Genomic DNA, 26,618 nt, shown 5'->3' with positions numbered 1-26,618 from the left:
TTTGAGAAACGGTCCAGCTCAGCAGCGAGCAACAAAGATATCCATCATACAGAGCATAATAGTGGAAATACACCAAGATGGCTGCATGAAATAGTCCACACAGAGATCCATCAGATGGGCGATAGAGCTGTGCCACAGCCAATCTGGTGAAAGTGTTTCTCGTATGAGGGACAGTGCTTCTTTGCCTGACAGGGGCGTCACAAGGGGGGGAAAGTGGGACTGAGTTTCTAGAGCTCAAGGTGGAGGGGCCTTAATTAATTAGCTATTGAAAAATAGCAGATCTACAAGCTGCGAGCTTGTAGATCTGCTATTTTTTGAAAATTTGTAAAAATTTGTGCAATTCTTGCTTCTGGAGGGTCCCTGGAACTAAATAGTTTGAGATGGGGGTCCGTGGCCAAATATTTTGGGGGTCCTTCACATGAAAAATGTTGAGTACCACTGACATAGAAACATAGGTTTTTTTTTTTAAATCTTAGAAGGATTTGAAATATTCAAAGACTTTTCATAGTTAAAGCACAAAATAACGCGTAATAATGTGTTCTTGAATTGGGCCCTCAGTGAATCCTTGTACCCAGGGCCCAGAATTTGGTGCGAAACCCCTGCTTCTATGCCTTTTTAGTTTAGTTTGGGGGAGTTTGGTAACCTGTAAACTTTGTTCTGGTTTTCAGCGACCAGACTCAAAAATGGCCACGTACACAAGAGCTCCCTGCATTCCATCACTCTCTATCTATGAGCTGCAAGCGAGGCGTTGTGAGCATGTACATTGGCTATTTTCACAATAGAACCGTGTTACACAAAATGCAATGCCTCAACTCTTAGTGCTCGTCAGGGTGGGAGCTGGGTCCCCAGTTGAAATATGATTATTTTGGGTGTCGTGGCTTCAAAAGGTTTGAGAACCACTGTTTTAACCAACTTGAAAATCTTTCCATTTATCTCTTCCTCCCCTCCCCACTTCCCTGTATGTTCGACCTCCTCCCACCTCCCTGTCCCCGTCCCCCTCCCAGGTGCAGGACGCGGTGCGCTGTCGAATGGGTGGCTGCAAAGACGACAGCGAGAACTCACCCGACTCCTGCAAGAATGGACAGGTGCAGATCATGGTGAATAGCGTTCCATTTCATGAACCCGCAGTGGTGAAAGTGAGCCGGAACGGCCGGAACCCCCGTTTCGTTAAAACATTTGGGGCCGGAACGGCGTTCCATTAAGAAGAGGAGAAGCCAGCTGTCCAAATCCCATGTTAAATAACCAGCCACAAACGCACGTCCAGGAAGAAAACAATAGCATATACTAAAGTCATGTCATAGGATTCGGTTCACAGTAGGGAGCCGTTCCTTTCTAATGAACAGTGGTGGGAAAAGTACTCAATTTCTTTACTTAAGTAGAAATATCAATACTGCAATCAAGTAGAAGTTTGGAATTTTAATGTACTTGAGTAGAAGTATCAAAATGTAGGCCTACGTCTTGAACGGCTCTTTGAAAGGAACGGATCCCAGAGATCCGGCTCACTTCAAAGAGCCATAAATCCCATCTCTAGGAGGACTCGTGTCTGTGCCTGCATGCGGCCATAAATGCAGAATAGACAAAAATGATTCAATTCTGCATCTGGGAATGGGAGATGTAGTGGAGTAGAATTAAAAGTATTGGAAATACTCCAGTAAAGTAGGCTAGGCTATACTTAAAATCTGTACTTAAATACAGAAGGCTACTTTAGTAAATGTACATAGTTACTTTAGATAACTGGTTATATTAATAATAATATATATAATAATATAATAAGTGTAATAATAATATAGACCTATATATATGCTTACCCTTCTGTATGGAACAATGAACAATATGAAGAGGCTTATTATAGAAGGGCAGCAGGTGGGCCTCCCAAAATGCAGTTTTCTATGCATTTCAGGGGTTTTGGGGGATTAGAGCCTCCCAATTTTTTTCGGCCGCGCGGCGCCGCGCGGCCAATTTATGACAGTTCCGGCAAGAATTTCAAACCACTTTCACCACTGTGAACCCGTGAGCAATACGTCCCAACTGACAGCGACCAGGGGCGGATCTTCCCCCCCAAAAAACTTCTGCCCTCACGACAAGAATCGCAATCCTTGTGATTCCTTATCTCCTCAACTTATAACTGGCTTTTTAAAAGTCCTTTTAATTTCATTATTGTTCTTTCAAGCAGGCCACATTTTCCATGTCATTTCCCATGCCTATCTTTGTACCTCCTGGCGTGACATTAACTTTCCAACTCCCCATAAACGGTTGACGCTGAGCAATGACATAGTACTTAATAGTTCAGAATACTGGCGATATATCAAGTTCCAAAAACAAAACTTTGACACCGCTGTTGGCTGCGCTTCCTGCTGGCCCTAAAGTGTGTGTGTGAATTATGACGGGTAAAAGGAACAAAGCTTTTATGGTAGCTAAGATTCTGTGCATTATCAGCAAACCAGACAATGCAGCAGCACTTTTGTTTACCCTAAGCTGTCCTCATCTTTATTCAAAGCGTGTGCAGCCCACGTAAGGTTATTTTGTTCCAAAATGTGGTTAATAGCGTGATAAATCATAGAGACTTGAACTGCCGTTGCCAATGTCACCACGGTCACACTGCTGCGGTGAAAGCGCCAGTTACTGCAACTCCCATCTCTCCATTCACTTTATTCTTCCAATAGACTCATTTACAGTAATGGCTGTGGGCTCCCCAATGCACCACCGAGGTTAAGGAGATTTAACATTGGAGCAATCGATCAGTGAGGGAAATTGTGAGGACGCCGTCTTTCTTTTATTCGTTTTATTATTCCTTTTTTTGTTTGTACTGTTCATTTTGGTACCTCAGCGGTGGAGCAAATGTATTGATGTTTGTCAGTTAAAGCCGTGATATTTATGAGCAATAGTTGTTCATAGAACTCACTCAGGGCTCTTCACCTTAATTGCCAAAGAGTGTGTGAAAGTCTGGAGCGTAGGCAGATAATGTTTAAGTCTTTAAAGATTAGGACAAAACAATAACAAAAATGATGGAACAACACGTCTTTGATAAAAACTTTACAAATTAGACTGTCATCTCTTCTGTTCTCTCACATCTCACTTCTCCTGCTTTCTCATTATGTCCTTCTCCATCACTTCGCTCCCATGCCGTCAGAAGTGCCAAAACGTGGGCTACTGTGGCCAACAGTACGGCTCCCTGCGTTATGGCGGCTCACCGTGCCCTTCAGCTTGCCACCAACACCCCATGTACCGCCAGTCGCCCTGCTCCCAGGGGAGCCGCCAGGGCTGCTACCTCACTCTGCCCCACAACAGCCACAGCCACAACCACAGCCTCAACCACAGCCACAGCCATGGCCACACTCTCAACTTCGGGCGCAACCATAGCCCAATCCTGAACAATGTCCCCAACCACACCCACGATCATAGCCACATCCACAACCACATCAGCAGCCACGTATGTCAAAATGTGTAGTTAGACTGTGTAGTTGAGCAGTAGCTGTGGTGAATGTCTGTAGCATCCATAGTGGAATGAAAGTGCAATCTGTAAGACAATGATCTTGATCACACGTTGATCAAGATCGAGATCATTCATGAATCACTTCTCATAAATGATCCAATACATACAGTATTGCACTTTTAAATCAAAGTAGAAATACTGTATAGGTAGAATATATTGTTCAGCATTTATTTTATGTGGGGCTACAGTACTGCATTATGTACAGTATTAGGACATGCCCAGAAAATGTACTCTAGGCTTCAGGTAGTCAAGTTCCAGTGCCGACAGAAAGTTGAACATGGGACAAATCTCCTAGTCGGTACAAAACCTTCTGGAGATGACGCGCTCTCTGCGAGAGTAATAAAGTATTTTTGTTTACTGGGTGCAGATTCGGGTAAGTATCAGGAAAAAAGGGAATATCCGCACTCTCTGAAATCGTTTCTTTCTTGTAGATTTCGGCCTGTGGCCTTCCTCAGCGTCTCAAAACTGAAATGCTCAGTTTTGAGACGCTGAGGAAGGCCACAGGCCGAAACCGGTCCGTCTATTCGGTGAGACTGCTGTGTGAAAGAATGATTTAATAAATCTACAAGAAAGAAACGATTTCAGAGAGTGCGGATATTCCCTTTTTTCCAGAAAGCTGAACATAACATAATTTAAAAGTTATAGTACATTGACAGGAAAATGAGAAAGAGACAGGGAGTGACGAACAGCAATGGTCGGTGGGATCGGGATTCGAACCCGTGACACACTGTCAGGCCCGCTATGCCAGCACTGCAGTCCGGGCCAAAAAGTTATATTTTTTAATATGTGAATATTGGAGAAAGGGGGTTGAAGGAGATGCATTTTGGGTTAGCAAAAAGGGAGGAAGGAGATTTCTTCCATATCCCTGTGTGTGCGTTTAGGAAATACCTGGTTTACTGTGCTGCAGGTGAATTTCATTTGTACAGCCTTTTCTCTCTTGAGAGTGTTTTTCCCTTCTCTTTCTGCTTTTCATACCACCTCCCCACTTCTTGCTTTTTCTCAACCACTGTGGCGTGCCCAAACTGTCAAAAGAATCTGTGGTTTACTATCCAAACAAAGCCTTTTGTCAGTGTATCCCATGGAGGCCAGGAGGACGCTCTGTCATGACAGAAGAGAGGGCCACACCGGCATAGCAATGAGTGTTGTTACATTAATGCGTACTAGCTTCAATGATGCCTATTTTAGAGAACCCGAACAGTACCTTATGCTCAACGCGGTTTAATCCAAACACCCTAATGAACACAGATGATCATATAAAGTTCTGATGAGAGCATAAACCTTGTTTTTTTTTTTTTTGCATCATCCGTAAAGTTACTTGAGCAGAAGGAATTCAGCAAGGTGGGTTCACATGAGGATGCTTCTGTTTGATTCCAGCTGAGTCATCAAAGCTATTGTTTACTTCATGGCCGATTTCCCCCTGATGACCAATTTTTAGTCAAGGGGACAGCAGCGTTTTGCCTCAAATAGCACAGCAGATAATAGTACTGTTGAATAGGCATTTTGTACCTGGCATATCTCCACGATACCTGCCATGCCTTTGTTAGACACTCTCGTTGGCTCTACCGAAGCAAACTGAACTTCTACACCGTAAGAGGTAAAATGTCAGTCACGCATGTCGAGAAATACTGAAACAGATTCAAATTCTGAAAGCAATCTTGGTTTTTGAGCGGTGGTCACACCGTCTCCATAGCGTGGCCGTGTGTGTAGGTATGTTTGTTTGTTAGTTAGTTTGTTTGTTTGTATGTGGGTGGGTCTGTATGTAGCCTCAAGCCTGTGTAGTACCTTTTCTGACCACACATGTTAAGGGAGGGGCGCTGTTGTCCAGGCCACACACACACACACACACACACACACACACACACACACACACACACACACACACACACACACAACCGGGGGGGGGGGGAGAACCACCGCTCAGTTCACACGGGTGTGATTTTTAATTAGAGTTCGAAATATAGGGACATGTTCCATCCAGCAAATTCACAGTGAAAGATGGGAAAACATGTTTCTATAGTGCAGACCCTGATCCCCTGAATAAGACCCTGATCAGGTCACAGGTGTTATTTTTCTCTTCCACCAGTATCTGTATAATTTTCTTTGTTAATACAAGACCTACTGAGTAATGTCTTAAGATAAGATAATGATAAAATATGACCTTTTTAAATTGATAGTAGTTTCATTGATAGTCTGCAATGAAGATTGACAGGTAAAGCAGTGGTTCTCAACCTGTGGGACGGGACATCCAGAGGGGTCCCCAAATTATTTTGGGGGGTCCCCAGATGATTAACTGAATGTGAAACATTGTTTTCTCACCCAACAGTGAACAATCCAACATAAAGTTGAAGTGTATAGCACATGTCTAAAGTGACAATTTAAGGATTTTTTTAATACCTCTAAAATGACAAATTAAACATTGGTCAAATTGTCAAATATTAGCTGAAATTGTGAAAATAGCAGATCTACATGCTCACAACGCCTCGCAAATAGAACCATGTTATACAAAATGTAACGCCTCAACTCTTAGTGCTTGTCAGGGTGGGGGGTCCCCAGTTAAAATATGATTATTTCGGGGGTCGCGGCCTGAAAAGGTTGAGAACCTTGTGATCGAACCCACGACTAAATGCCTTAACCACTCCGGTATTGGCACTCCGCGTCTTTCGGACGTTTTTCGCCATGGACCGGGCCTCACACCCCCGCGTCTGCCTCCACCTCGCCGAGATCTATCTTTAGAGGGGTCCCTGGTTCCTGTGCGTTCAGGCATTCCGGAGAAACGGACTCCTTCACCCGAGTATATGCTGTTGTTTTGTTGAGGCAAGCTACTTCCTGAGAAGTCAGCAAGATGCGCTGTGATTGGCCGGCAGTGTATAACCCTCGCTGTGATTGGCCGGTAGTGTATGATGACGTAATTTTTCCGCGAAAACCGGATCCCAGCGAGGATCACAGAAAACATATAAAGAGAAGGCTTTAGAAGCTGAAAATAACGGAGTGGGTGTTCTAAAACTTTAGCGATTTAACAGTTAGGACAATTTTAAGATTTGTTTTATAAAAAAAGTTACATGGTATAACTTTAAATGACAATTATAAGACAAGTAAAGATAAATGCTGAGCTGTGCAAGCCCTAGGTACGATATCTGCACTAGATCTTTGAATGAGTGAATGAGCGAATGGTCGATGTACCATTGTACAATAAATGAATATATGAATGAGTCATTCTATATCTACAGTCAATATAAAATGAGTAGACGGTTGGACATGTACAAACAAGAATATACACAATATACACACAAAGAATATAAGGAACAGGTATGTGTACAGACTATCAACAAAGAACATAACGTCGTATGTCCAAGGCCGTTCGTTTTGTATTTATCATTTTGCGAGGCGTTGTGTGCTTGTAGATCGGCTGTTTTCACTAGTTTAGTACGAGGCTTCTGCCCGACAGTGCCGATAAGAATGAATGTGTACAGTGCGTATGAGAATGAACGAACATAATGGAAACGCAGCATACAGTATGGAAACGGGACATTCATGAGTAGAGGACATGTCGGAGCATCGGGGTTATTGGATGTGTTACGGTGTATATATAAGAACATAGATCCTATTACTCTCCTGGCCTCGACTGCTGCTAATCTGGCACTGCAGTGTGACTTTTATCAGACGGGTCATGCAAGCAGGCTTGATCACGACACCATACGTAACACGCAAACAAGAGTGCACACTTACTCATTGTCCTCTCCATCTCTTTCTATCTCATTCTCAGACGGACTTTGAGAAGGATGTGGATTTGGCATGTCAGACGGGTAAGTCTCTCTCTTTCTCTCTATCTCTCTCCAGCCCTCCCTTCCTTGCTTTTTTCTTTTCCTTTCATCTATGTTCGTATCCATTTAAACATGGGATTAGACTTAGAGCAGCAGAGAGGAAGCAGTGAGCTGTAACACTTCTCTGCCGCTGTGCATGTCAATGTGATTCCGTGATGGGCGGACCCATTATGCTCCTGTCAGTCACGCGGATATCTGCCCAATCAGAGGAGCGTTTGGATGGCATGAGCGTGGATGAGACCGCTTCGGTGTGCTCAGCGAGTGAGACCTCCTCCTGTCGTCAGTGTGCATGCCATGCACGTACGTGTGTGTGTGTGTGTGTGTGTGTGTGTGTGTGTGTGTGTGTGTGTGTGTGTGTGTGTGTGTGTGTGTGTGTGTGTGTGTGTGTGTGTGTGTGTGTGTGTGTGTGTGTGTGTGTGTGTGTGTGTGTGTGTGTGTGTGTGTGTGTGTGGATGTGCGTGCGTGCGTGCGTGCTTCTGTCTGTCAGTGGATGCACATAACCGCGTGTGTGCGCGCGCGTGCAATCTCTGCATGCATGCAGTATATCGTCGTTGTCGGGTGAAAACCTTATATGTCCAAAACAGTTTGTTTTGCATTTATCGTTTTAAAAATGATTTAAACTAGTGAAAACAGCCGATCTACAGGCACACAACGCCTCGCACCGCGAGGCGTTGTGTGCTTGTAGATCTGCTGTTTTCACTACTTTTGTGCAACGGCCTTGTATGGTGAATCAGGGCTTTACTTTGCGAAAAGAATTACAAATTTGAAACTTGGAGATACGAGGTTTCTGCCCGACAGTGGCGATATGTTCAGCTCTGAATCCAGATGTTTCTCGTGGTTATCTTGAGTTATGATGTGTTTTGGTATAATTAACACAGAGCCACTCTTTCCCTCCACCCTTGCAGAGAGAGGACACCCATGTAAGTTTGTGCACACGCCTGACCCTTCGCCACTCCGCTTTGGGCCGGTCCTAAACTCACATATAACTCCTTTTGCTCATTGGCTGCTGTTGGCCTTGTTGGATACGGATGTGAGGGGATAGGATGGGTTGAGCCGAATGCGTCGCATGCCTATCCGGTCCTTTCAGATCAGTTATAGCGCCAACAGAGTAGGGAAGCAGAGAAGGTGCCAGGGATGGGACGATAAGCGATATTATCACGATAATCGTATCGTGGAGATTTAATTTATCGTGATATCGTCCTCTGTCATGCACTGGGATCAATTCACCTTTTATTTGCCAAGCTGCATATCCGGTACCACTTAAACCCTCTATAAGTGGTAAAAGGAACTTATAATATACGTACTGAATACAGTCTTTTTTTCACTCTCTTTAAAATTTCTTTGATTGATTGATTGATTGAAGACTTTATTAGAAGTTTGCATAGGAAAAGGTACAGTCTTTGCCAAATAATTGCCGATCTACAAAGCTTGTAGATCTGCAATTTTTTTGGCAAATGTTCCGCCCCAGGATAATGGATTTTGATTATTGCAATAATATTGTAAATCGCGATTTCTTTTGTCACAATAATCGTGATATGAAAATGTCATATCGTCCCATCCCTAGAAGGTGCCAGTTGTAGTTGTTGTTTAGTGACGGCCATTCCACACACTGTAGTAGTATGCTCTGATCTAAAGGTGCTGTAAGTCATTCATTCTCTTCTTTTTCTTTATCTTCAAAGGTTAAAGCTCTATATTCTGGTCACTCGTTCCCCAGCTCTTTAATAAACAGAACACTGCGCATGCTTGATCTGATCAGGAGAGAGAACCCTTCACTTTTTACACTATAGTTCCAATTTTATCTGCTATTTTTGTTTTGTTTGTTTAATCACTTCCAATTACACTTTATTGATCCTGTAAAAGTTGATTGGATGATTGACTCGATGAAATTAGTGTTGTGACCTGAACATATATTTTCTCTTTACTAAAGAGCAGGGGAGAACACGGAAGAAACGCCCTATAGCAATGATTATCTGAATATAGAGCTATTTAACACTTATTTTCACAAAGATATATCACTTACTACACCTTTCTGCTTTATTCATAACTCATTGTACAATGGTGTCGCTCGCCGAAAATAACCGACCTACATGTACAAGCTGGCATGTTGCGTCTGCTATGTTTGTTCAGCCAGCGACAGCGTTGTAAGATGTTGGAGTATACATTAAGCATTGTGTACCTTGACGACTTGTTGTGAAACAAAAGTACGTTGCAACGCTGGCTTTAGTTAGAATGGAATTGGGATTTACCTTTACTCCAATCGTGGTGGATTAGAGCATGATTTCCAGCATGCACTTATTGAAACGTTTGGTTGTTGATGCCAGATTTATGTCGCTGGTATACAGCATGTCAACTTAAAGGGAAATACCACTCATTTTCAACAGTGAACTGTGTCATTAATATACCTTAGAGTTGTTGTGTGGAAATAAGAAAAAAGTCCCAACCTTCTGTGTTGCCTAGAACTGGAGGATTGATTGTGGGGTCATGTGATCAGTGACATCATGAAGATGTCCTCTGCAAGCCAAAGAGTACATCTTCATGATGTCACTGATCACCTGACCCCACAATCAATCCTCCAGTTCACAGAGAGTTGGGACTTTTTTCTTACTTTCACAACTCTTAAGGTATATTAATGACATAGTTCAATGTTGAAAATGAGTGGATTGCCCTTTAAGTAGTGTCTTTCAGAAATATTTCCCTTGTTGTTGTTGTTGTACCGTTGTTCCCTATTGAGCTTGGCACATTTCCTGCGGCAAGCTGCCCAGATCACACAAGTCACACGTGTCTTCTTATTTTTTCCCTCTCAAAAAGCGCCTGCAATGTAGTGCATTTGAAACTACATTGCAGTGCACATCATGGGGTGATCACTGCTTGCTTTTATTTTATGTTTATTTTGTTGCTGAGTGGGGTCAGCAGACAAAGTGACGTGAGTGAGATGAAAAAAAAAAAAAACAGGGTGAAATGTGCCAATCTCAACAGGAAACAACTGTATTTATTTGGGTTTGTTTTCCCTAATTCATGCTCCGTCGTACGCCAGTGTCTCATAAAAAATAACTGATCTACAAGCTCACAACTCTACGGATGCAACATGGACCTGACGTGTGTGCTCGTCGTAGATGGTTTGTTGTCGGCGTGCGGCACCGCTGTACGGACGAAGCGTAAATCAGGCTGAAGAGACCCACGCATGAGAGCTTGATAGAGTCGTTAGTTTCATGACGTGATGCATTGTGACGTCAAGGCACACGCACACACACACACCCACGTGCAGAGGCGTCACAAGGGGGAGAAAAGTGGGACTGAGTTACGAGGGCCCAAGGTGGAGTGGCCTGGAATTATTTTATACTTTAGCTATTGAAAAATAGCAGATATACAAGCTCTCAGCGCGGCACTGAGTGCCGCTCTGCAAGCTTATAGATCTGCTATTTTTGAAAAGTCGTGAAAATGTGTGCAAATCTTTGAATATATGTTTTTTTAAGCGAACATTTCTAACTCAAATTTTGCTTCTGGGTAGTCCCTGGAACTAAATATTTTGAGATGGGGGTCTGTGGCCAAATACATATAATTTTGGGGGTCCTTCACATGAAACGGTTTGAGCACCACTGACATAGAAACATAGGTTTTTCAAAAAACCTCAGAAGGATTTGAAATTTTGAAAGACTATTCTCACGATTTTTCAAAAATGACACATCTACGAGCTCGCAGCGCGGCACTCGGTGCCGCGCTGTGAGCTTGTATATCTGCTGTTTTTCAATAGTTAAAGTACCCAGGGCCCAGGATTTGGTGCGACACCCCTGCACACGTGCAGTGTGGTACTGGCATGCTAGCAGACCAGTTCACACAGCGACGATACCGCACTGCATGTTGTGCGCACAGCCTCACAGGGCAGGGAAATAATGGGTTTTCATGGTGACCGAGCTGTGAAGTGGACATCAAGGTATTCAGGTGTCTTTCATGTGAAGCACGGTGGCGGTGACAGTGTGCCTTATTCTCAGAGCTAATAAAAACCATGGGCTCAGCAGCATTACGCTGAGATGGAGAGAGACTTTGGGTCACAGTGTCAGGGATAAAACTCATCTCAGACTGCATAAATCAGCTAAGCCCAAAATGAGAAATGAAACTTAAGATGCAACCTTTTTCATTTCTCTCTCTCTTATTTTTGCACTTCCTTTTTCCCGGTGGTGCCAATACCACATCACCGCGGCTCACAGTTAGGTCTTGATCGAAGACCCCGTGGGTGATTTCGTAGCAGTGCATCCCCCGGGTGCATCTCTGCAACCCAATCAATGAGATATATATATTGCATTTATTCATGGGTTTGTTGCGGGATTATGTTGACTGTACTCCACAGATGTTTGTCTCTATTATAAGGCAACTCACTTTGCTTTTACGACTAGATTTCTCTCTATCTCTTTTTCTTACTCACATTTATCTGTTTGGTTGTTGTCGTCTTTTTGGCATTATAATTTTATACCCTGTCAAATTCTTCCTATGCATTAATCATGAATAATTTGTTTTTATGTTAATCATCTCTGCTTAATACGCTGATTCTGTTCTCTTGATGCTTCTCCTCTACCTTGCATGACTATTCTTTTCCCACCCTCTTTGTCCTCCTCCACAACCATCTGTCTCCCTGCCTTCCCCATCTCATTTTGCCTCCTCCATATTTCTTCTTGCCTGCTGCTTCGACACCTCTCTCTCTCTCTCTCTCTCTCTCTCTCCCTCTCCCTCTCCCTCGAGCCGGTTTCTCTTCTCTCATGACCTTTCTTTTTTGCTTTAACTTCATCTTTCCCTTATCCTCACTCATTAACTTCCCCCTTTGCTTTTGCCCTCGCTAATCGCCCTATCTCCCAAAACTTTACCTCTCTCCTACGTGCGTCATACCTCCCTCCCCGCTCTGTCTCTCTTTCTCTCTCTCTCCCTGTCTCTCCCTCCACCGATCCCCCCTTCCAGTTATTTTCAAGGAGGTCAACACCTGCAACCCAGCAACCATCACCGGAACCCTGTCCCGCATCTCCCTCGATGACGAGGACGACCTCAAGTTGGCCGCCCACCAGGAGGGGGGAATGGGAGTCAACTTCAGCGCCCTCCCCGGGAATATCCCCCCTCCCAACCTTATTGTACAGGTACAATGGTTCCAGATAACTTAGATTCAGTTAACTTAAATGAAGTTATTCACCACCCGAAGGAGCATCAATCAGCTGAATAAAACCAAAATACTTATTGTCACTATAGATATTCCTAGATAGATAGATAGATAGATAGATAGATAGATAGATAGATAGATAGATTCCTTTATTGATCCCGCAGGGGAATTTCATTCGCCCAGAGGCAGCACAGGAGTTAAGAGTAAAATATCACCCTCAATAACATTACAATAGTTTGTTACAATAGGTAGGCACTGTAGTTAGGTAGGTGGGTGGGTGGGTCTGGATAGGTAAAGTAGTTAAGGAAGGTGGGCACTGGGCAGTATATCGAAAATGTATCGATATCGAGGTAACAACATGCGAGGTATACATACCGACAAAGACGTCTTTAAATGAGGTATTGGTGTATGTTCTAAATTAATTAACAGACACGCTATGCATGCACGTAGCACATGCAAAAAAGCAGTGCATCTGTAACCAGGTGTGGTTATTTCAATAACACCATTGTTAGGAAATAAGGCATTTAATTTCTTCATTCTATGTGTACTGTGCAATGTGCATGCAAAGATATGCTATTCATTATCTGGGTTTATAGGCAGGCAGTGGACCTAAAGCAGAACAACATTAAAAACGATATAATGCAATCATTTTTACTAATATCGTGAGTAATATCGATATTGTGGTATTCGACAACGTTATCGAATATCGAAGGTTTTCCTAATGTCGCCCAGCCTTGGTAGGTAGGTAGGTAGGTAGGTAGGTAGGTAGGCAGGTGGGTAGTAGGTAGATAGGTAGGTAGGTAGGTTGGGTGCACTGCTACTTGGGTACAGTAGGTTCTGTAGATATTGTTGGTTGAATTGTACAGTTGGAAGGTAAATACAGTAGTTTGGGAAGGATAGTACAGTACATACAGTAGATAAGTAGGATAGGTTGGTATAGTAAGTATGTAGGAGCTATGTGTATGAGTTACTGCACAAATTTGCTTTTGCCAAATCAAAACACATTGCAGTACGCCTTGAGAGGATTACCTCTCAGACATATCTAATATATTGCAGCAGATTATTTGGAGAGCAGAGAGGGGAATACACAGGCAGAGATAGATAGCTCTGGCGGGATTTGACGCAAGCTCTAGTAAAGGCCCACGTGGGTCTAGATTGGGCATTGCAGGGCAATTGGGCATTGGGCCAGCTTTAGACGGCTTAACTGGCAGCGCTTAACTCTCCTTCTGATCAGAAAATAAACTTGAGGCGTACATCCGGGCTGCAGACGCTTTGATCTAGTACAAGGGTCTTCAACAGGGGGTCCGGGACCCCTCAGAGTTACTACAGGGGGTCTTCCAAATCTTTGTGTAATAGAAAAAAAGTTCTCCTTTTTTATATTAACAACTTGCCAAAAATAGCAGATCTACAAGCTCTGTGAGCTTGTAGATCAGCTATTGTCGGCAAAGGTTTGGTGTAGAGGGGAAAAAGAGCAGACTAAGTACAGAGTGAAAGGTCAAGTTTATTAAGTATTGACGGTTCAAGTGGTTAAATATCTGAAAACACATATTGACATGAAAACAAAATACACTGATTGTGCAATGAAACTATACGGAATCAATGAAAAGGTTGTGGGTGGTCCCTGCTTAATCTCTCTCTCAACTAAGGGTTCCTTGGCCTGAAAACGTTGAAGACCCCTGATCTAGTATTTTTGAGCGGTGGTTACACCGTCTCCTATACGTGGCCGTGTGTGTATGCGTGCGTGTGTGTGTGCGTGCGTGTGTGTCTGTATGTAGCCCGAAGTACCTTTTCTGACCACACATGTTAAAGGAGGGGCGCTGTTGTTCAGGCCAGGCCAGACACACACACACACACACACACACACACACACACACACACACACACACACACACACACACACACACACCCCACACACACAGGCACCCCCCCCCCCCCCCCCCCCACGACCACCGCTCAGTTCACACAGGTGTGATTTTTTTCCCATCAGGTCCCGACGCTGGGAGGCCTCAACGAGCTGAGCGACACGCCCCTGAAGAAGGAGGTGAACGCGGAGCAGCAGCGGCAGCAGCAGGGGCAGCGGGGCGGCGGGGCGCCCGTCTACCTGTGCACCGAGAGTGGCCTGGGCTGGGCGCGGCCGCCGCCCGCCTCCAACTCGTCGCAGGACGGGAGCACGGGGAGCGGCGGCGGCAGCGGGACGGGAGGCGAAGGGGACTACATGGTCTTACCTCGTAGGACGGTCAGCCTCAAGCCCCCGACACCCACCTCCCAGGGGGGCTGCCTGGGACTCGGGGGCGAGGACAAGCCCCTCAACCTGGCGGTGGACGACCCGCCCTTTCCGCCGCCCCCTTCCCCGCTGACCCTGCACCCGGCCGAGAGCGAGGCCTACCCCGCCGACTTTGTGCCGCCCGGCGTGGGCGACCTCAACATCGCCATGAACCTCAACCGCTCCTATGGCGCCATCAAGACCGTGCCCCATGGGCACGGCCACATGATGGGCCAGGGCGGCCTCGTGCACACTCACGGCGGCCACATGCACGCCCACGGGCACTCGTTGCAGCTGAAGCCCGGCCAGAGGCCGTCGATGCGGCAGATCCTGACGGGGGGGAACGCGGTGGAGAGGACCAGGACCCTGCCGCGCAACCTGGGCAGCACCACCACCAACGCCAACACCAGCCTCTCAGCGGGATCCCTGGAGGTGGGTATCACCATGGACGGAGGCAGGTGGTCAGTGGCAGGTGGTTCAGTGGTCCTGTGATCTCAGTCTGGGCCATGTGTGCAGGGGGGTGTCATACGACTATTATTAGCTGTTTAGTCAAGTTTCACTTCAAAAGAAAAACTAGACTAAGTTTTAGTCTCCTTTTAATGTGTTTGCTATTGTCAGTCAACATAGCTTTTTAAAATAATGACCTTACAGTGACCCTTGGATGCTAGATTTGTCACTAGATAATAAATAGAAGCTTGCTAATTTCTCCAAAACCAAGTCTAATCAAACCTGGCACTTGGCATTACCCTCCAAATCTGAGTAGCATTATGAAAAAAAAACACACATTAACCAATGCTGTGGATGCGCTTACCTTGCAGTTGCATGCTAATGATGGTTTTAAAGGGCATAGTGCTGACGTGATTAATCTGACATTTTCATTGTGTTTTAATTCCTCCGCGTAGTTATACATCAGCTAAATTAAAAGAGGTGCTTGGAGGGAGAGCTCGCGGAGGGCAGTTGACGCAAGGAAGGGAAAAAGGGAGAACAGCGAGAATAGGAGTAAACTAGCTGGAATCGCTTTAGGAGGAACTGTACAGTCTCTCTCTCTGTTGGCAGAGGCGTCAATTGGGTATGGCAAGATATGGATTATAATGGGAACAATGGAGATTGCAATGTTATTCTCAGTTAAGTGGTACATGCGCACAGAGACAATGATTTGGGGAAATTATAGTTATTTTCACAGTGATACGTATCAGCAGGTCACATCACTCTGTGGGTGTCCACGTGCACGATGGCGTGTGTGTGTGTGTGTGTGTGTGCGCGCGCGCGTGTGTGTGTGTGTGTGTGTGCGGGCGCGCTCGCGCATCACCCACGAGCTCTGCAAGGTGGCACAACAGATGGACTGAGATGTACAGGATCAGAGGAAATACCCCCTGGCAAATGTTTTTTAACCCGCCTTAATTACACTTACTGTACAGCACTCTACACGCCTTGCATTCACACATGCACACAATGCGTGCACGTTGCGCAGGGACGTTCACAGAGCATGCACACAGACACACGCACAGATGCTGTCTGCATGTGGATCTTTCCCCCAAATGGCCTCTTGCTGACTCACAAACTTGATTAAGGAAATGAGAATGACACTTCCACGGGAAAGTGCAGATGTTTCATTTAGGGCTGAGGACATTGAGGACGAGCCATTAAAAAGTCTGGATCATAAAATCCACAAGTGCACCGTGAATATCAAAAACTTCCCCGGTGGAACCCTGTTGTGTATAATTACCAAGCACTGTAATCTAGCTCTGAATGGGCTTGATTTGGATGTGCTTTAACAAAGCGTACCCTGAAAAATATATCGTCGCTGTTAGGTGAAAACCTTGTATGTACAAAACCGTTCGTTTTGCATTTATCATTTTAAAAATGATTTAAACTAGTGAAAACAGACGATCTACAAGCACAACGCCACGCCGGTGCGAGGCGTTGTGTGCTTGTAGATCTGCTGTTTTCTCTTTTTTTTTTTAAAGGTTTACATTTGAAACTTGGAGATACAAGGTTTCAAATGTCCGACAGTGACGATATATTGACGCTGTTAGGTGGATGTCCACAAAAAAAAGACATCAAAAGATGAAATAACGGATAACTACAATAACTGATCGTTTTCTGCCGACAGCAACGTTATGCTTGATTTGGAAGTGCTTAACAGAGCGTACCTCTGGAAAAATATATTTCAAAACAGGGAGATTTTATTTCTGCTATTAATACTTGGATATGACCAGGCTTAATGAAGGGAATCACAGAAATGGAAGGAACGGTACAAGACTAATTTCGACGAGTATTTTGCAACGTTTCACATTGTTTCATACATTGAATAGACCACAGGTCCGTTCACTTTCCACACCAAGAACGACCACGTACAGCCATAGCCTATAATAGCCCCCTATTTCACAATAGTGGCTATGGCCATTGGCCCCTACTGCGAAATGACTTTAAAACAATGCGTTGCATTGTGGGCTTGGAGATCTTTGAAGATGTGTTGTAGGCCATTACTTTGGACCATTAAACTTCATGCTACTACATTTTATCTTATAAAATGTGTATGTGACTGCAGTCGTGACAAGCGCCATGAGCAGTTTTTGAGCACCCTCCATTATGTAACACACTGCCGTGTGTATGAATGTTTCATGTGTGTACGGCTAAAACAAGCTCAATCATGGATGTTTCCCTTCTCAGGTAAGGCTACACTGTGGTAAGAAGAATGTATAATGACTTGCCGCCTTTATGCCGAGTAACGGGTAGACAAGACAATAAATTGAATAAAGACATCAACACCTATAGTCAAAGAAAAACATCAGTTCGCCATCTGTCTTTTTCCTTTTTAGCTTTTAAAACCTTTACTGCCATCACATCAACAGCTACATATGTTTGGACTATGTATTATATAAAGCTTTTAACAAACTGGTGAGAGCAGTCTCACAATGTTTTAATTGAAGATGAAAGATTGTTATGTCCTATTATACAAGTTTAAAATAGTACAGTTTTGGATACTTGACATTGCCGCAACAAGAAACACTGGTAGAGTAAAGTTGGCTCTACATTTGCATTTGCAGTTACACAGACCTCAACTCAAAAGCACATTTAAAATGGCCGCGGTCGACCAAAGCGCTGTACAAGTCAAAACAAAACAGAAAACAAGAAAATGTATGAAACAAGTAAAGACGACACAATCAAAAACTTTGCCCAAGTGAAATACAAGAAGGAAGAGTTAGAACGGTGGTTCTTAAAATGGGGGGTCCAGCCAAATGATTGATAGTTGGACCCTTATGGTGTTTGGAACTACAGTGTAGATTGGGTCCCCAAAGATCAAAATGTTATCAAATGGGGGTCCATAGGCTTAATGCATATCAAACTGGGGGTCCTTGAAATTAAAATAGTTGAGATCACTACATAGCTGTAGTATCTTTTCAAATGGGGGTCTGGCAGGCTAATATGTGTCAATTATTGACACGTCCTTGACACGAAAAGGTTTGAGAACCACCGAGAAACAGAAAATAGAAAAGAAAAGAAAAAAGCCAAATAACAGGAAGGCAAAGTGAAATTTAATACAAAATGCAATATCCAATATACACAAGTTGCGGGATTACACAATAGAAATAGATAAGCAGCAATAAAAAAGAGAACGAGAACTGAAGAAAGCCAAGGTCTGGTTCAAATGTGTCCATAGATGTTAGAATGGCCATAATAGTACATCCACAGATACTGCTACAGATGTTAGAGATACACGTTTAAAAGAAAGCCTTACTGGTACATTCCAAATGCTCCTCAGTGTTCAGTTTTGCTCAATCCTTTTTTAATGGGCTGTCTCCAAAAAACTTCCCAGGAAATGATGTATATATTTGAGAGCACAGTGTATGTGAGCCGGGAAATTAATATTCCACTCCAATTTCGGCTTATTCCACTTCAGCAATCTCATTACATTAAAAAAACAGACCAAAGTTTTCCTTTTTGGCATCCGCATATCGTCGTTGTCGGGTGGAAACCTTGTATCTCCAAGTTTCAAATGTGCACGTTCTTTCGCAAAGTAGAGCCCTGCTTCATCATACAAGGCCGTCACACAAAAGTAGTGAAAACAGCAGATCTACAAGCACACAACGCCATTTTTAAAATGATAAATGCAAAACCAACGGTTTTGGACATACAAGGTTTTCACTCAACAACGACGATTTGCAAGAACTTCTCAATCATCACACCCACCACCCTCACCCTCACCCCCACCCTCTGTCTTTTGGCACAAGGAGAGAGCGAGAAACACATGCACACCGAGTATGATTGTGTGGGTTGTACGTATGGCCTGTGTGTGCCGGTGGTTGAAGCGTGGTCATTGATGCTATGTGTTCTCTCCCCCTGCCCCCTCCTCCTCCAGAGGAAAAGAGTACGGTACTCTGAGCTGGACTTTGAGGTAAGAATCCCACGCCTCATTCTTTCCATCAGCCTGTCCTCCGCTTGCGTCTGCTTTCCGCCAGGACTGAGTAACACATAGAGGAGGCAGTAGTCGTAGTGGCATCGCTCAACCCCTCTCACCCCAGCGCCTGTTCGACCCTTGCATTTAGAACTCTGACTTGTTGCGGCCCACGCACGTGGTAGTAGTAGTAGGCTGTATGCTGTTTCTTCAACAGAAAACCTTTAAAACCCTGTACACGACAGATTAATGTTTCACGCTATTTAACCACTGGAACCTTATTTTATACTTGTTATACTAATCGAATGATATTGGCATCAACGTAGATCTGCTTTTTCCTTCAATTTTATTATTTATGTATTTTGAAGGGGAAAACAATACATTATTTGCAAAATAATTTCTACCTATAATGACATGCCCAAAAATAGGGACACCAGGTTGTAAATAGTTTTTGGTTACTGTTTTTTTTTTCTTTTTTTTTTCTTATACAATAGATTAGGATCAAATTATGTCATGCCACTGTTTTTTTATGGGCACCAGTGCATTATGGGTATCTCAACTGTGGATATGAACAGTGGGGGGTACCCGGGGTGCTAGTTGAAGAAACGGCTCAGTAGATTACTCAGTCTGAATAAGTGATGGTAACTTGACTATGAGTTGATAATGTTGTGGCTGTTTTGATTTGTTTGGCTGGTCTTACTGTAAATGTGTTGGAGCAACATGCTGTAGTAGGTTATACGTGTACGTGTGTGTGTCTGTGTTAGGCCTGTTCCTCATTGAATGGACCTGGATATCCTATGAATGTCCAGTCTTGAGCAATACTCCTTTTTACAAATCATACCTGACCAAACACTGCCCTTCGCATTGCTTGCATTGATGACTATTGGGTTTCAGTTATTGTGAAGATTGGACATTCAGTTTCCACTTTGGTGCTGTGTGTGCGTGCGTGCGTGTGCTGTGTGTGTGTGTGTGTGTGTGTGTGTGTGTGTGGTTTTGAGCTACTAACTCTGATGATAGATGGCTTATCTTCCAATTGAATCCTTTTCTTTGGTCAAATCTACAGTTGGTAGTAGCGCTGCTGCATGAATTGTAAGGAACAGAGTTGTCACTTGTCCCGGCACACACGCATCTTTATTGGGGAAAGAAGGTGAAAGAATAGCACAAAATATAATAAAAATGTTGAGACTAACAGATAATAACACTCCAGGCAGAATAAGGCAGACAAAAAAATATTAACAATAACCACATAATACGGTAGTGTGAAAGGCAGACCAAAGAGTTGAGCGTGCCCGCTCTGAAGTAATTGGAGCCGCTGGTAAGCGCTGGCCGTGCCGGTGAGTCTTTGAGCGCTGGCATCTGGCCCTCACGTCGCTTTCAACCTAGCAAGCTGCTTTGACGATTAGCCGCTGCCGAGCAGCTAAAGCACTGGCCATTAGTGCCGAGAGACAGCCGCCATGGCAGTGACAAATGCAGTTTGCTGTCAGGGACTTCTACTGCAAAGAGCGCGGGATAAGCTGCCTCCCACAATGACATTCAGAACATGCAGAAGGCGGTTTAATGGAGTGTGTGCTTTTTGCTTGTACTAATGCCACACAATAGTTAAATTCCCAGTTTTGGTTTCCTTTTTCCTTTACCGCCTCACTGAGATTACTGGCTCGCAAGCTGCTGGGCAAACCCCCGTTAGCAGCTTTCACCAAATTCTCGCTAAATTTACTCCGCCACAGGACTTCAAAAGTTGCCAAATTCCCAAAGGCTGAGGAAAGTGGGTAATTTATGAGCCCAAGCCAGCTATCGATCGCGCCGTCGCCCTTCCCATCTAACCTCCCTTCATCAGGGGCGTCACACCAAATGTCTGGGCCCTGGGTGCAAGGATTCACTCACATTTTGTGCTTTAACTATTGAAAAATAGCAGATATACAAAGCTCGAGCTTGTAGATCTGCTATTTTTGAATAATATTGACAATTTGTGCAAGTCTTTGAATATTTCAAATCCTTCTAAGGTTTTTTGAAAACCCTATGTCAGAGGTGCTCAAACCTTTTCATGTGAAGGACCCCCAAAATAATATGTATTTGGCCACGGACCAGGGACCCCCCCAGAAGCAAAATTTGAGTTACAAATGTTTGCTTAAAAAATACACATATTCAAAGATTTGCCCACATTCTCACGACTTTTCAAAAATAGATCTAAAAGCTTGCAGCGCGGCACTTAGTGCTTGTATATCTGCTATTTTTCAATAGCTAAAGTATAACATAGTTAAGGCCCCTCCACCTTGGGCCCTAGTACAGTAACTCAGTCCCACTTCTCCCCCCCCTTGTGACGCCCCTGCCCTTCATGGCTGGCATCGCTGCAGTTCCCTTGGCCTCTTCCCCATTCCACACACCCCCTGCTGCCCCCCCCCCCTGACCCTTTTTTATTTTTGTTTCTATTCTGTTCATTTTTTTTTGTCCTGTCCCTTCCTTTCCCTTCCAGAAAGTGATGCACACTCGCAAAAGACATTCTGAGCTGTACCATGAGCTCAACCACTCCTCCAAGTTCCACACCATAGACAGGTATAGCAGGGACCCAGCCATGTCCTCATTCAAGGTAAGAACCTCCGCCCGAGGTTACAGTTTGGGAACCCCCTGCATCCACGCAACCTCCCCCCACCCCACCCCCCCACCCCCAGGGCTGCAACTATCCATCATTTTATTAGTGATTATTCCATCAATTACCTTTTTAATTAATCAAATAATCTTGAAGGCCATTTTTTTTAATATAGAGGGTTTGTGCGTGCATAAAGTGAATGGCAAATTGAGTGGTAAATCGAGTGGCAAAGTGATTGCCAAAGTGAGTTTACCGTTGTTTAATGTCATTCAATGCAATCAGATAGGACTTTTCTGGGCTGTCAAGGACAGAAAGTAGTTTTTTGTCACTCAGTAGGCGTTCCCGCGTAACTTCTGGGTATGATGATGATGTCACACGCCTACCCTCTATACCGGTATCAACAAATCGATTTACTAATCGATTTGTCTGATTAACCACTGAAACACACTTTTTTAGATAGTAAAGATCGCTGATCTACACGTTCACAACACGATGCCTTGTGAGCTATTTTGTCTATTTTAGAAAACTACTTTAGAAAACGTATTGATTTTATTTTTACATTTACATTTGTTCGATTAACTGTTGCACCCCTGCTAACCCCCACCCCCCCACCCACCCACGCTAACACAATCCACCCACCCCCCTAGTCCCTGCACCCCCTACCCCCCGCAGCACTAAAGAACTGCCGATGAAAAGCATTGACCCCTGCACAGAACTAAAGGATGGTACTGGATGTACTAATCACTGCCTATAGTCTCAACACCACAATAACACTGTCTGAATGCATTGCAGGTCTTTACATTCATCATAATTATGAGCAAAGGTAATTTGCCAAACAGGTTGTATTTGAATGCCCTTCTATTCATAATTCAGCTAAATTAGCGGGCGAGGAAATGTGAAATCGCTGTTTGCCCTGACAAGGGAACTCAAGTGCTTTGCAAATGAATGTGTTTTTCACTTGTGGTTTGATCAATTCACTGCGGACAAAACAACAATAACTACCTCATAAATATAACCCTTATGAACATATTCCATTTCAGCTTTTCTTAGATCTCTTGAATGCATCCTGTAATTGCCCAGAATTCACTCAGTGCCCTTATCTGGCTGGTGCCTTATTAAGTACCTGTCAGCTTTTTCACTTGATGGCTAATCAATCAATCATGCCTAGTTAATGACTTTGAAAGCCTTTAATTTAGGCCTCCTAACCTTATTTCTGGCCCTCACCTACAAAATGACTTTATCATACTGTTGCCTATGTGTGGCATATTCAACATGTGTTTTCCATCTGTATGCTTTGTCTGCATATGTTGTTTTTTGTATTATATGTTTGTGTGTGTGTGTGTGTGTGTGTGTGTGTGTGTGTGTGTGTGTGTGTGTGTGTGTGTGTGTGTGTGTGTGTGTGTGTGTGTGTGTGTGTGTGTGTGTGTGTGTGTGTGTGTGTGTGTGTGTGTGTGTGTGGATGTGTTTGTGTGTGTGTGTGTGTGCCACGTGCCCGTCTGCGATTATTGAAACAGAAGCGTCTATGAATCATTAATGCACCATTAGCAGCCAACGAAAGGGTCCCCCGTTTGCACGGCACTGACCTTCAGAGGGCTGTGATTTCATTAAGATTGAAACGTGCACGCACGGTCGCGCGCCCGTGCACACCTCATCTTTTGGGCCCGCAGTGCATGGAGCCACGATGAGTTAGTCAGCCTTTCCTCTGGCATCAGCAGCGCACTGCTTCACACCTAATTTACACTGCCAACACAAGAGGACAGGCCAGCCTGGCATATCGTCGTTGTCGGGTGGAAATCTTGTATGTCCAAAACTCTTCGTTTTGCATTTATCATTTTAAAAATGATTTCAACCAGTGAAAATAGCAGATCTATATGCGATAGCTATGCGAGGCGTTGTGTGCTTGTAGATCTGCTATGTTCACTAGTTTTGTGCGACAGTCTGGTATGATGAAGCAGGGCTTACGAAAAAACGTTCAAATTTCAAAACTTGGAGATACAAGGTTTCTGCCCGACATTGACGATATCTCATATCGCTGCTGTCGGGCAGAAACCTTACATGTCCATTGTGCAACTTTTTTGTGTTTTTTCGCCCCCGTAAATTATTCGTCGTTCGAGAGCGTCACACCCCCTCCAACTGTATACAATACAACATGTTCCCCCTTTTCAACGGTTTTTATTATATTTTGACACTTGCTTTTCTCAAGCCAATAAAGCTCCTTTGAATTCAATTGATTGTCACACAAAGATCTATAAAATATCTGATCTATGAGCTCACTTCACGAGACGTTGTGAGCTTTTACATTTTTCACATTTCTTTTGAAATAAAAGCAAAAAGTGGTTCTGTGTGTCTTTGTGTTTTACACATACAGTATAACCAATGAAAAGTACCAAGACACTGTGAATAATAACTCCAATGGATCTATTGGAACACAGTTTTCTTTTTTTTTTTTTCATTCCCTGAGAAGTAACACATTTGGACATTCAAATCACATTTGGACATTCAAATCCCTTGGCCCTTACAGCGCCAATATTCCCCATGACTGCAGCCGACTGATGCCAGATTTCTTAGTCCATTGCTGATCCTGGCGAGTCGAGACGAGAGACAATTACTAAAAACTTTGATTTGATTGAAGTTTCTATTTGAGTTTAACGAGGTTAACGTTTAACACACACACACGCATGCATGCACACAGACACCCGCACACACACACACACACACACACACACACACACACACACACACACACACACACACACACACACACACACACACACACACACACACACACACACACACACACACACACACACACACACACTGCCATTCCCTATGCCAGGCTGGTAGCCTTTTCCTTCACTCTTCATTTCGTCACTGTCGAGCAGAAACCTCATATCTCCAATTTTCAAATTTGTACATTTTTTCGCAAAGCAAAGCCCTGCTTCATCATACAAGGCCTTCGCACAAAAGTAGTGAAAACAGCAGATCTACAAGCAGTGCTTGTAGATCGGCTGTTTTCACTATAAACACAAAACAAACGGTTTTGGACATACAAGGTTTCCACCCGACAACGATGATTTGCTACATTTCTTTATAAAGATTTTCAGGAGCTGTGCCCAGCTCGCCGTCCATTCATCTCTGCCGACCAAAAAATGTTTTCTCGAAGCGGAGAGGTAATGGCGGACCGCCAACGAGGCACGTGCCATATATTAGAGGCAGCCATCCTCGACGGGCCGTGCCACGGCACACAAATGTGCCTCGGAGCGAGCGCAGGGGTTGCTTTTAGATTAATGCAAAAGAATCTGAAGGTCAAACACAAATGAATTACTTTTATTCAGGCAGTTGTGAGCATTGGCAGAGCCAGAAAGAAATTCTCAAGTCAAATACCAACCACATTTACCATTTTTGCGCCTCGCTAAATGTGCTCGGAACACTAAGGGAACACCTGCTTTACACACCTGTAATGTGATCGTACGCACACACACACACACACACACACACGCACACACATTTTGAGAGAGCCTGTACAGTAGGATACAGTCATAAAGGGCAGCACCTAATGGCTCGCTCCCCTGAATCCATTATGCTAAAAGTGAGTAGACTCGAGTGAATAATTATACTGATAATGCTATTAGTGTCAGGCCTTTGACAGCCCCCAGCTTGAGTTCGGCTCGTCTGCTGTCAACATCTCAATTTCGAGAGTCATCCCAGACGCCGAACTGCTGACTATACAGCAATTATGGAGATGAGAGGCACACACGTGCGTGTGCTTGTGTGTGTGTGCGTGTGAGTGAGCATGTTGGTATGCATGTACATACAAGTGTGTGCTCCACTGTACGTCCCAGTCCACAATGGCTTCATGTCTGTGCAACTGTGTGTTTGTGCGCCACGCAGTAAAATCCTGACTGTTAATTTTTACTCTGAGAGTAAACTTTCAGAGTTAAATGCACACGGAGGATTTTACGGTTGAACCTCAGCGGGTTGTCCTGTCTTTGTCAAACTGATGAGCTCAGTTCAGGAGATCATAATTACTGCCGGCGTAATTATATTAATGCCCTGTAATAACTTTTAACAACCTTCCTTACAAATCTCCTTCCTGCCGGTGTGACAGACAAGGTGCGAACGTCCATCTTCTTTTCCGGAAGCCGCGCGGCACTGTGAGTTTAGATGAAGATTGATTTTCTTAACGCCACGCAGCCGAAATGACCTATCGCTAAGTAAAAGGTTCGCAGCGCCGAGCCATCATTTACCTCGAGCGAGCAGCTACCAAAAAGAAAAAATCAAACCTCGGTTCGAAGTGGAGCGGTGAATCTGTGTGTGTGTGTGTGTGTGTGTGTGTGTGTGTGTGTGTGTGTGTGTGTGTGTGTGTGTGTGTGTGTGTGTGTGTGTGTGTGTGTGTGTGTGTGTGTGTGTGTGTGTGTGTGTGTGTGTGTGTGTGTGTGTGTGTGTGTGTGTGTGTGTGTGTTTGTGCCTGCACAACAGCGCCCCTCCTTTAACTTGTGTGGCCACTCAAGGTATTGCCAGGCTACAGACATACCCAGCCAGCCAGCCAGCCACATAGCCAGCCAGCCACAGACATACCTGTCTATTGGGAGCGCTTTCACCGCTCCAAAAAAACACAATAACCCTCCACTGCTGTTTGCAGGGCTCCCCCCTCCCCCCACCCCACCCCACCCCACCCAAAAGAAGTGCCTGACTTCCATTTAAACCTACTTCCATAACACCTTGAACTAGGGATGGGACGATAAGCGATATTATCGTTTATCGTGATAGAAAACACTCACGATAATCGTATTGTGGAGATTTAATTTATCGTGATATCGTCCTCCATCCGTAAAAAGTACTTATAATATACGTACTTGATACAGTCTTTTTTCACTCTTTATCAAATGTCTTTGCTAAAAAATAGCCGATCTAACAA

The 26,618-nt window shown here is 44.2% G+C and overlaps 1 protein-coding gene across 1 annotated transcript in view; it reads left to right on the top strand.

Annotated features, from left to right (window-relative positions):
- Positions 1-26,618, top strand: part of adgrb2 (adhesion G protein-coupled receptor B2) — a 356,837-nt gene that overhangs the window by 314,825 nt on the left and 15,394 nt on the right. The window contains exons 26-32 of the mRNA XM_080734701.1: positions 1,005-1,097; positions 7,257-7,296; positions 8,220-8,234; positions 12,262-12,434; positions 14,442-15,149; positions 19,081-19,116; positions 21,587-21,700. Of these exons, the coding sequence (XP_080590827.1) occupies positions 1,005-1,097; positions 7,257-7,296; positions 8,220-8,234; positions 12,262-12,434; positions 14,442-15,149; positions 19,081-19,116; positions 21,587-21,700 (1,179 nt within the window). The remainder of the gene's footprint in view (positions 1-1,004; positions 1,098-7,256; positions 7,297-8,219; positions 8,235-12,261; positions 12,435-14,441; positions 15,150-19,080; positions 19,117-21,586; positions 21,701-26,618) is intronic.

The sequence above is a fragment of the Nannobrachium achirus genome, assembly GCF_963921795.1.
Source record: "Nannobrachium achirus genome assembly, chromosome: 10".
Taxonomy (NCBI): Eukaryota; Metazoa; Chordata; class Actinopteri; order Myctophiformes; family Myctophidae; genus Nannobrachium; species Nannobrachium achirus.
This window is presented reverse-complemented; position numbering and strand designations above follow the sequence as displayed.